Source organism: Diadema setosum, chromosome 17 (assembly GCF_964275005.1).
Source record: "Diadema setosum chromosome 17, eeDiaSeto1, whole genome shotgun sequence".
Classification (NCBI taxonomy): Eukaryota; Metazoa; Echinodermata; class Echinoidea; order Diadematoida; family Diadematidae; genus Diadema; species Diadema setosum.
This window is the reverse complement of record NC_092701.1, coordinates 6,152,257-6,164,701: the sequence shown is the minus strand read 5'-3', so window position 1 is coordinate 6,164,701 and position 12,445 is coordinate 6,152,257. Positions and strand designations below refer to the sequence as shown.

Sequence of the window (12,445 nt, the reverse complement as noted above, 5' to 3'; positions counted from 1 at the left end):
ACCGGTAATTAATACATTTGACTCAAGCGCATATACAATTAGCTTTCAACTTTGATGATAATGACTACTAAAGCTATGGGTTAAAGATAATAAAAAGTTTTGGTACCTCAAAAGTTTCCCTGAATTTCCTTGTCTTGGTTTGTGTTTCACGTTAAAGTACGTTGTCTGTGAGAATTACACGCCCCAAAGTGCTCTCATGTCTTAGTAATCATGCAATAATGGTTTTGTACCAGAGCCGTCGCTGTTCCGCGTCGATAAATACTGTACGAAACCACTGCCTGCGACTAGCAGCGTACAGCCCATTGTACGCATAGCTAACTGCGACCAGCAGCCCCATACGCATAGCGTAACGGGGCTTCGCATTGTAGCATTCAGGATCATGACAGAATTAGTATCGCGGGTAAATGACAACTTAAAATCCAAAAATTTCTTCGATTTGAAGACTTACCAATTAAGTTGAAGTATGGAAAACCGGCTTCGGACAACGTTTGGTTCTGCCAATAGTCCCTTTCTTTTCGAATTGATGACTGAATGTGACTCGGTCGAGAGGACTTTGGGAGAGCTACTACACTGACTACCACGGCCAGCGCATGCGCACACAAACATCTTATCCGTTGATGGATTTGAAATTTGTGCGCATGTGATGTGTTCGCATGCACTGGCTGTAGTATTCAGTGTATGGTAGCTCTCCCAAGGTCCTCTCGACCGAGTCACATTCAGTCATCAATTCGAACAGAAAGGGACTAAAGGCAGAACCAAACGTTGCTCGAAGCCTGTTTTCAATACTTAACCTTAATTGGTAAGTCTTCAAATTGAAGAATTTTTGGGATTTTAAGTTGACATTTATCCTGCGATACTAAATCTGTCATGATCCTGAATGCTACAATGCGAAGCCCGATGACGCTATGCGTATGGGACTGCTGGTCGCTATGCGTATGGGGCTGCTGGTCGCAGTTAATTGCATGATTACTAAGACATGAGAGCACTTTGGGGCGAGTAAGTCTCACAGTGTTAGTTATATGAAAGGTACTTTAACCTGAAACACAAACTAAGACAAGGAAACTTTTGAGGTACCAAAACTTGTTATTATCTTTAATGTAATGTCATTCCAGTAACCAATGTATTTCCGTAACGGAAATGAACTTGACTTGAGTACCAAATCCTTAGCACTACAGCAGGAGGCCATCTTATTCTACCGGAGGGGAAGGGGTCATGTACTGAAGTTAGTTGGGGTGGCCACTCGGGTCGCTGTTCAAGCGGTCTCTAAGTGATAAGTGTGAATAGGGAACTTCTCACAAAACTAGGTGGTGCCTGCTTCCAACTCCTTCAATTCCTTGTTTAGGAACAAATCATGATATTTTAATATTCACATTGATAATTGGTTTCCCTTTCCCTAAATATTATTTTTGGGCAGTGCGAGTCGAGTGGCTGCTAACATAAAATATCATGGGGTCTTTTTCCTACAAAATAGTATATTGACATTTACCTCGGGTATGTTTGAAATGAAACATATCTTCTTGGTTAAATTTCTAGCTCCTGCTACTCTTTCCTACGAAAAAAAAAAAATCTGCCTTTATTTATGGTCTATTAGGGCGTTTTTTTTTTCCATCAGAGTGTTTTTGAAGCCAAATTGTGTGCATCGATCCACCCACTGCCATTTACTTTCTTCAACTACTTCTTTGTGAGTCTGTCATCTGCGAACAAGACTCAACAAAGTCTGGACAAACATTTCTCAGATAAGAAACAAAAAAAATCCAAAAAAATAAAAAAGATACTACTATTATTGTTTGTGGCGTAATCAATGTTTGGATCATTGTCAGTAAGGGTACGAACACGCTGTTTATAGTAACTGTATTTATCTCCTAAGTATTACGCGTGATCAAACCAACACACGGTATATGGCCTTAGAAACAAGTGGGTTTGCAATATGTGACTTCTGAGTCAGAGGCGACGATAAGACTTACACAATATAGTCAGAGTCGGGCTTTGAGATGAGGGGCACAGTGAACTGACGAGAGTGCGGCTTCCATACTATCAAGAAACATGTCACACCAATACATTCGTATTTGACATGAAAGCTTTTCCGACGAAACAATAACTGAAAGTCAGGAAGCAAAATAGAGATTGCGTATAAGGTCACAGAGTGAACATAAAGGATCATTTGAAGAGGTACTACTACTGTAGTGTTGTTGAATAGATATGATAATAGCCATTGGGGCAAAATTATGATAATGCATTGCTATTATTTTCGACGAAAATCAGTTTAATAGTAGTATTGTTGTGTATATCCGAGCAATCAAAATAAGCGTGTGTTAAAAACCAAAATCAGTCAGTAATTTTATATGAAAGCAAGAGCGAAATGCTTGGTCGAAAGAAAAATGCTTCAGATTTATAGGGATTTGCTCTTCGTTTTGTTTGCTTTCATCATTAATGCAAACGTTGCAGCCAATCCAATTCAATTTAAAGATGTCATTGATATCTATATTTAAACCCACGTACATATCCAGAGTTGTGTAATGCCTTAATCTATAATCTGTACATTTTTGACCTTGTTCAGATCTATCTATTGATCGACCAGAATTACACTGACAATAAACTCACAAAAGAACCAGTAAACTAATGTTCAGGCAGTTGATATATATTTTGGATACAGACAATGATCAATAGAAGCAATTATATATCTCAGTACAATGATAATGTAATTACTAACGTTCGTGTGTTTTGATACAATAAAATGTAAAATCACAAGGTCCATGCAATCCTCCGAAATAATCCAATGATGATTTTCGATGCACAAATGAATGCTCCTCGATACATCGAAGAACGATTCCTCTGACGTGAATCAATGAGCACAAGTTACTGTAATCCAAGTATTAATCCAAGCGACTCGTGAAGAATCTAGACGTTATGACGACCGCTTCCAGTCGATGCGTGAATGATAATCCATCAAATAATATCCAGTTAGGATTCCAGCACGCATGAGAATGAAGTTGGTCACAAATGTAAGCAAATCAATTCTCTGCATGCAATATGTCTCCGAGGCAGTATCTCCACAAATATAGCAGGTCAGCATGTAACACAAGACTGACTATAACAAGTCGCCTCAGAACCAGAAGTGACGTTACTCTCAAAGCAAAGGCGTTGGATACTTCAGAATTTCTTTGGTTTATGTAGATACCTTCACCCTTTCTGGAAGGTTCGGTAATTCTCTCCAACCTGGGGCTACATACTTGTGACTTCAAGAGCCTTATAAATATCCTGACTTCCTGTTATGTGCATACGATCATAACTAAAATACATTGTAATTACAAATCACATTGGGCTACAAGGACAATGTGAGTATGACATTACCAGTCTAATCATTTAGAAAAAAAATATGTAAGTACTTTCTAGAACATTAGATCGGGTGAGCTCTTCCCTTTATCATGCATGTTCCGTAGCTATACCAAAAAGAAAATTCTCCACTTATCTAGTAAACCTTTATCGGTTAGGCCTATATATACATATATACACACATTGAAGCAACCATACACTGTTACTACCAGTACACTGTATGTACATTCATGACAACACACATAGAGTGTACATTAATATAGATGTATACACATACGCGTATTCAGAATATATAGATTATTTGTTTTTCAAGTTGATCATGATCGTTTGTTTGTTTTTTTTACTTTTTTTTGTTTCTCTTGACAGTTTTAGAACCTAGCTCGCTTACAGATGACCATGTACAGCAATGCAAAGTAGACCTGAAAGCGTATTACCATGTGAAACAACGCAGAGTCAGAGTGGATCCACTCAACATTATGGAACTTGCTGATTTGGATGAAATTTATACCAATTTAAGTATAATAGACCAAAGCAACATGCGTAAAAAGACACCAATAACATACGAGGATCTTCTTAATAAAGTTGGAAGTGGAAATCGTTCACAGCGCCTTCTGGTAAAAGGTGAGGGAGGTGTCGGCAAAACAACTCTTTGTTCTAAGATCGCCTGGGACTGGTGTCAGGATCAAATTCTTCAGGATCTGGACATGGTGCTCGTAATTCCTCTCCGAGATGTCACCAACGAGAAAAGTATTGGCGGTATTGTTAGTGGATATCTCCCTGATTCAAATGCAGCAAAAGCAAACCAGATAGACAACTATATTTTAAACCACCAAAGTAAAGTTCTCATTGTGTTCGATGGGTTCGACGAGTTTACAGGAAAATTGAGTGAAAATGACAGCAGTGTAGTCATTCGCATACTGAACTTACAGCAATATCAATCATGCAATGTAATCGTGACCACACGGCCATGGAAAGCAGATGGATTCCGTATGAACACGAGTCTTGCCGAAGCTTACACTTTCATTAACATTGAAGGATTTACCATGGAAAATGTATCAACTTACATTAGGAAGTACTTTCGGACTAGAGAAAATGACGCTCTTGCAGAAAACTTAATCAGTTTCATGCAGGGAAATGATGTCATCCAGCGTAACATAGCCCCCTTTCCTATTTACTGTGCAATGCTTTGTCTCATGTGGAACGACATCAGTGAAGACAGACGAACAAATATGCGAAAACTGCACACCTTCTCCCAACTTTTTAGAGAAATGATTTCTTTTCTGAAACAACACTACGCATCAAAACAATGTAAAAATATGCAGAATGAGAAAGTTGTGAACAACTTGAAAGCAGCCGATAAGGCAATTCAAGACGTAGGTGAAATCGCGCTGAAAGGCTTATTGGACAGGACTCTTTCATTTCCTGAAGAACGATTCAAAAGGTGTCATAAAGCCATGGAAACCTGCGGCAGAGTCGGGCTTTTGACAAGAGACCGAAATGTAATTAGCATGGAGCGTCGGCGTGATTTACACACGCCATCAGTCGTTGAGTCAACGGTTTCTTTTGCCCACAAATTGTTCCAGGAATACGTTGCAGGGATATATATTGCGAATTTATCTGCCAGTGGCAATGCGTGTAATCGCAAGAAGTACTACAAGGTAACAAATACACTTCTTAGTCGATTTGAAGAATTTCGCCACCTACTCTACTTCACCTCGGCCTTACGAGAGAAAACTGGCCTTGATATTATCAACCGCCTGACAAACGATGATCAATATTTGGGTGCTTTTCAAGAGTTTTGTGTTGACCTTGCGTTTGAATGTCATACTGAGGAGGCCGCCAAAGCAGTGGGGAAAATATGGAATGCATATTCAATTTGGAGTGAAGAGAGAGGTCATCTATATTCAGGAATTTTGTTTATGATGCTGTGCAACCAAGTGGTGAGTGTTCATATCTCATACAGTCATATATCGATTTGAACTGAATATGTAAAACTGCGATACAATTCTGAGAATGTTTGTGCGTCTTTTCCTGTCTGTGATTGGGGTGGGGGAAGACTTATAAACTAAGGCATCACTCATAAATATGTCTTCGCATCTGTGTTGCAAAGCAATGCAATGAATTTTCCAGTGGAGCTCATAAGATAATCCATTCAAAATAATCCTTTTATCAGGCCTAGTCTACACCCCATAACTCGAGTCTACACATTCACATATACAAACATTCTTAATGTAGAAAGTAAGATAAACACCTAGAATGATCAGCAAGAAATTGATTCAATAAACGTCAGAGGATGCAATCCAATTACGCTAAAGGTGTAATGAAGAATAACATTTTATATTGTAAGTATTTACAAATCGATTTTTTCTTCTATATATAATGCAGCAATGAGTTGAATTGAGGTGTAAGTTTATTATCTGTCTTGCCACGTGCTAGGTCATAATATTGTGATGCAGAAACTCTTCCGGTCAGAACAATCTTTCCACTAGCCATTTTGAAAAGTTTTCGTAAATTCCAGCAAGATTTTGTCATGACAAAATTATTTGATTTCATGGGGAGGGAAGTGTAAATATGTAATCGTGTTTTACACCCAGGTCCTGAAATAAAAGCCATTGGCCAACTGTTGAAGTTGCCCAGACTGCTGCCAGTCATACACATTAAAATTAATTGATCACGAGTGTGTTGAAGAAGCTGTGTATATCTAATTGAGATGTCATAGGCTACTGTGAGTTCTCTTTCCATCTGTATATCATTAGAGCAAAATAACTTTATGCTATCTGTTAACATCACACTGTTGTCAATCGTTGTTCGTTCCGATTCTATAGCAATCTTTAGATATTCGGGATGTGGTAACTCGTGGAGAAACTATTTCACGTGACCTTCATGACCTTGCGGATGCTATTTGTACCAGCAGCGCACTGTGCGAAGTAACAGTAAATGACTCACAATTACACGAAGACTTCTGGAAGATCCTCCGCGAAAAAGCTTCAGGCTGTCAGGTAAGTCCTCTTCTCTTGATAACACGAGCATTGTAATGTACAGACTGACGCAGGAGCGTTAAAGGTACAGTTTACACATGGGTGCGGTGATTCAAAAAATGTCCGAAATATCACATTTGATGCATAAATGAAGGCCAGTTGTATCAAATATCTTACAATGTAAGAATTTTTCAATAAAGCCTAAAATATAAGGAAATATCACTATTTTTCTCAATAAATCATAACTGTAAACGGTTAAGTCTGCGAAAACATTTTTATCAAACTATTGTTCACATTTTGTATGTTTAACAATACTAAACATTATTTATACTAATTCGAATTTTTACATTGGTTGTTTCTAAGGGTGCACATCACGAGACCGACACCCACGAGTCATACAGCCCACAAGTCATACAGCTCACAAGTCATACAGCCCATGAGTCATACAGCTCACAAGTCGTACAGCCCACTAGTTATACAGCCCACGTGTTCGACACCGAGTAAATATAACCCACGAGTTCGACATCAAGTAAAATAAGCCCACGAGTTATACAGCCCATGAGTTCGACACTACACACAAAAGGCTCACGACACCGATACTAGGCAAACAAAGCCCACGAGACTGACACTACGCTTAAAAGGCTCAACAGGCCGACACTAGGCAAACAAAGCTCACGAGACCGACAGGACAAACAGCGCCACCTATAGACCAATTTATTGTATAGGGTGTTTAGATAATAGCATAAGATATGAGAGATGGAAAAGGAGAGTTGATAGGGGATTACCCCGTCAATTACCCACCCTCATCCCCTGAACTGTTCAAAATTTTTAATTGTGTTTTTGTGTTCGAGTGTTTGTAAAAAAAGAAATAAAGAAAATTTAGTAAAAGTGCATGAGATGTTTCAAGGTTAATTTCGAAATGTCAAAACACCCTCGTTTCCCTTACCGCAAAGCATATACCGTTATACACCTGCTTAGAAAAAATAAATGAATAAATTTATGTGGACATTCAGGTCAACCAACTAGAATAATACCCAGTTGTGAAATGAAGTTTACAAGAAAACATTTCACAAAATGGTCAATGTTGCAGTGCACAATTGATTTACATGATATGGAAGGGGAGCAGTCATCTGCAAAGGTGCTGATTTAATACAAATTCACAGAAAATGATATACTAGTAATCGTCTCCTAATGTAACTTTAAGGATTCGGAAAAAGAAGTTGATGCATCCATAAAAGCAGCTATTCTATTTCATGAATTTCAGTACCGATGTGTTGGCTCAGTGAGTAGAGCGGCTGCCCTCACAATCGGGAGGTCGTGGGTTCAAACCCCGGCCGCGTCATACCAAAAGACGTTAAAAGATGGGAGTTGCTGCTACCTTGTTTGCCGTTCAACAGTTGAAAAGGTTAGAGCAACGTCGATCTGGCGCTGCTCAGTGGCTGCCGGGCCCACGATCAATTGGGCAAAATGAATTTCCATTCTTGGACAATAAAATTTGGAGTTTATATCCAAAACAATTATAAAGGATTATAAAGGATGAAAAATGTACCGTTTTTAGGAGAATACTTTTACCAATACAAGCCACAAACCGAGGTGACTCGCTGCGATATAAAACGTTTTCATCCTTTAAAATGTCAGACATTATAGTTACAGAAAAAATACAAATTGAACACTAAGCAGGCGGGTATAAGCAGGAGGATGGGATACCTAATAAGGAATACTTAACTAGTGAAGCGAGAAATAAAGGGCGAAAAAAAAAATACATCCTGTCGACCGTCTATCTAGAAATTGGGAAAGCCTATTAAAATAGTACGATGGCATCTAAAATCAAACCATACATTGTTCTTGTCCTGTACTATTTTCATACTTTTTTTTTGGGGGGGGGGGGTAGATCCCCATGAAGAGGACAATCTTGTTTAAAAAAAAAGAGATAAATTCGTAACAATGTCGCTCCCCGTAGCGTGGCAGAACTTCCCTCTACAAACAACAAGTGTAGAAATACATAGATACTTGATGTCTTTGATGTGTTCATGGTGCTGTTCACTAAGTTGCAATCTCTCTCTCGACAGCGTGACGAAATTACACTCGCCAGTATGTAATTTTCCCCTTCATGGAATACCCTGTACAGGTAACTGACATGTAGATGGCGCTGTTCATCCTGTCGGTCTCGTGAGCCTTCTTTGCCTAGTGTCGGTCTCGTGGGCTTTCTTTGCCTCGTGTTGGTCTCGTGAGCCTTCTTTGCCTAGTGTCGGTCTCGTGAGCCTTCTTGCCTTGTATCGGTCTCGTCAGCCTCTTTTGCGTACTGTCGGTCTCGTCAGCCTTTATTGTGCAGTGTCGCTCTCGTGAGCCTTTTGTGCGTAGTGTCGAACTCATGGGCTGTATGACTCGTGAGCCGTATAACTCATGGGCTGTATGACTCATGGACCTATTTTTTATGTCGGTCTCGTGGACCGTATGACTCGTGGGTGTCGGTCTCGTGGGATGACCCCGTTTCTAATAACAACTCACAATTTAGAACTACACTGTATTTTGAAGCAATAAAGCTGGGGTTTTGTTTCGTCTGCAAATTTTGAATTATGTCTTTAACCACCGTATCACAAGGAAGCATGCCCAAATCCTCACAGTGTTAATAGTAATGAAAATAGGTAATGCTGAAAAAATAATGAAAAATAAAACACTCAGTGGGAGTAATGTTGTTAATAAAGCTTTAGAAGGGAATCTAATTTCCACTTAAATGTGAATTTTGATTCATTCGATAACGTGGACAATGATAGGTTTTATCCTATAACAATTATTAATCAATAACCCTTGTGTGTCAATCATCACTTAATTGTCATAAACTGCGTAATCACAACACAGAACAAACGTGATATAGTATAATACTAAAAACTTTCATTGGTTGGGGATGACAATGGATTTAGATGTTTAAGCTTTTACCAACCTTTGATTGTAGTGGGCTAGCTTATAATCGTCCTACTCCTGAGGACTTTCTCATGCCTTATGCAGCGAGGTGTTGTCTTGCTGCCGTTGCCTGTCTTTGTTGATCACTGGACCATAGATGGGTGAGAGAGTATAGCCAGAGTCTCTATTGAGAGCTGGATTAATTCTTCTGATCCAAAGTGATTCTTTTTTTTTTCTTTTCAACCAGCTGCTTTCGACGTTTTACCAAGGAGGTTCAAGAGATGGAGTAATAATAATGTTATTCCCGTTGATTCCATGTTTGATGCCGCCACTAAGAAATATTTGAAGTATGTGCTAAACTGGAGCTACCCACTGATAGGAAGACAATTGATTCATGTGGCAATGACGTGTCTCTCTCAAAGGAAGATACGTCTTTATGATGTTAATTACTTTTCGCCGTCCCTTCTTAGGGCGGACATCCACTTGGGCGCGGACAAGCCTAGGAAGGGTTGCGGAAGCAAATTCTGTCATTTCGGCATCCTGTCCGCGTCAGACGCGGAATAAGTGTGCGAATCGGCTTGTCCTGGAACATTCCTAGGAATGTCCGCGGAATGTCCGCGGACTGACTGCGGACATTCCTAGGAGTTTCCTAGGAATCACTCCGGAAGGGCGTGAAATACCCCGGAATATGCTAATCGTAGCCGGGCAGCGCGGAAACATCTAGGATTACACAAGTAATGATTAAGTCATGAGCGAGGACAATCAGGATGACTTGCGGACAGCAAGAGTTAGATATGCGGACAGTATTAGAAAATAGGGCAAGGTTGTAAATTTGGAGCAGACTTTCGCTTTTTCTCATTTGTCTGCTCGCCGTCATGGCGGCAACACCAGCAGAAATGCCTTTTCCCAACTCCCGAAAAACACGAACATCTCTGTTTTCTTTCAAAGCTAGTTTAAAGAAATATAGTTTAATTCAATATATTTAGTGAAATTAAGTATAATAATATGATTTTGTTTATGTTTTGGTCTGCATCTATTAGTATTATTGTACTGATATACTGAAGAATAGGTATATTATAAAATGGCCCCAATACAAGCATTTAACTCACCTATTGCACTCGCACAACACTCACTCACATCTTCTTTTCCCTCTAAAGCTTACTATTGTAATGTGGAACAAAAAAAAAATACTTTTGTGAGAGGCAAACCTGAGTAATATTTCCCAATGAGGCCATCAGCCCAGTCAAGCTATACTTATGCTGACGGTCTCCTGCTTATTGAATCAAATGTACTGCCTTATTTGTATTACATATTTGACTATAAATGTTATGCATGAATGTATAAACTGTATTTTTGTGTTGCTTCTTTGTCATTTGGTTATGTTTTGTCGAAATTTGTCATATTGATGTAATTTATATTTGATTTGATTTGATTTTATAAGCAAAATAAATACGAACGAACGAGCACTGGCCCTGGTACCCTTTAAAAGTGTTAGGATGGTCATTATGAAACAAGTTAAATAATTTTCAAGCTTATAACATAATGCTTTGACATACGTATAGCTATATGTGACCCTGCATCACAAAAAGTCGCCAGACATGGATTCTTAGTTAAGAGCAGATTCTGAAAGAGCAGACTCTAAGCTTTAAAATGGTGTATAACTCAATTCAACTGGATTCTCCTAACCTATCTAGATATTGCAAAGAAAGGACACACTCTGTAAAGTGTGAACTGAAAAAAGAGGCTGTGAAGTACAGGGTCTATTAAAGCGGCTAATCTTTACCAAGCCATCCTAGCTGTGGAATGAATTGAACAAAAAACAGGATGTTGACCACCAGAGCAACAACAACGAAGGGATTATCAGATAAAGCTGCAATTAAGAATGCTTTATCAATCCATTCGGTAGATGATTAATGCCAACTTCCAATGAAGTAGCATTATTCTTTTCTAAGGTATTGGAGTTGACAGTGAAGAATATGGAAAAAGTTTTTAAGAACTGAAAAGAGAGCTTTATGAGAAACACCAGATTACACTATTCCACCAAAAAGTGTTCTAGAAAAACTACTGAAAACACAAACTCCTGTTCGTTTTATGATCCCAAACTTTACGATAATGTAGAAGAAGACTTTCTCTTTCAGAAAATATTAAAAACTCAATATTGGTTAGGTTTACCCATTTCACCCATTTTCAGTCCTCGCACAAAATCACTGCGTGCGACTTTTTGTTCGTTTTATGATGCACGGTCACACACATACACACACATACACACACACACACACACACACACACACACACACACATATATATATATATATATATATATATATATATATATAATATCCTCATTCCACTTTTGTTGGGTTTGAATTGGGCGGTCACATTTAAAGCGAACTAAACGATGCACTTTGTATACAATGTAATGGCAATTATTAAAGATTCCCAAATCAATATGACTACTGAAAAGAACGTAAGAAAAAAAGTTTACTCGGAGCGGAGAGTGCTGCTTCCTCTTCGTTATACTGTTGGCAGAATATCCACTGCGTTCTGCTTTGCTTCCTTCATTTGGGACTGGAAAATGCTGACATTTACCTTTTCCTAATCAGTGGAAGAGAGGTTTGGCTGTTGGGCTTGAATGGGGACCTTGCCTCCCTTACTGGTCTTTTTTGTGTTTCATTGGCATGATGCTGCACTGATGTATTGTTTTGTTTGTTTGTTTTTTACTTCCAAAATCCTTTCGCTCATAGAAAGTATTGACTCTTTCATGTCTTGAACACAAAATTTCCGCATCGGTTCTGGACACTTGCATATAGATCCGCATCGGCTCCGCGCTGGTCTAAAATATTCCTGATGTCGTCCGCTTTCATTTGCGAAGCTTCCCCACACTGCGGGATTCTTTCAGGAGCGTTTGCGGAAGGTGCGAAAGGGTTCCGTACAGGCGGGATGTCCTGAGGACTTCGTCAGGACAAGTTGCGCCCTAGTGGACGCCTGGTCTTATGAAACATGAGTGGTACATAGAGGCCGTGTCACACCTTTCTGGGCAAGCCTTGACTTGCGAAGAACAATTCTTACTACCCGGAGGTCCCCGCAGATGACCCGCACATGACAGTACCTGGCACGTATCTCACCCGCAGTCGCCCGGAGGTGCATGCGCACGCAAATCCTTTTTACACGCAACCATGTTAGGCCCTGTCACACCTTTCCGGGCAAGCTACGCGGGCTTGTTGCATGTGGGG

General features: G+C 39.4%; 1 protein-coding gene across 1 annotated transcript; it reads left to right on the top strand.

Moving 5' to 3' along the window:
- Window positions 1–3,869: 3,869 nt before the first annotated feature.
- LOC140241130 (NACHT, LRR and PYD domains-containing protein 1 homolog) lies at window positions 3,870–12,216 on the top strand. Its single transcript, XM_072320894.1, has 4 exons — window positions 3,870–4,706; window positions 4,917–5,180; window positions 6,159–6,332; window positions 12,085–12,216. The coding sequence occupies exons 1-4, from the start codon at window positions 3,870–3,872 to the stop codon at window positions 12,214–12,216; spliced, it is 1,407 nt and encodes a 468-aa protein (XP_072176995.1).
- Window positions 12,217–12,445: the final 229 nt, after the last annotated feature.

Excerpts from the sequence above, each read along its gene's own strand:
- LOC140241130 (XM_072320894.1), top strand. The coding sequence starts at position 3,870 with ATGCGTAAAAAGACACCAATAACATACGAGGATCTTCTTAATAAAGTT. Across the intron at positions 5,181-6,158 it reads CTGAGGAGGCCGCCAAAGCA|CAATCTTTAGATATTCGGGA; the intron begins GTGGGGAAAATA and ends CCGATTCTATAG. Across the intron at positions 6,333-12,084 it reads AAAAAGCTTCAGGCTGTCAG|CTTCCCCACACTGCGGGATT; the intron begins GTAAGTCCTCTT and ends TCATTTGCGAAG.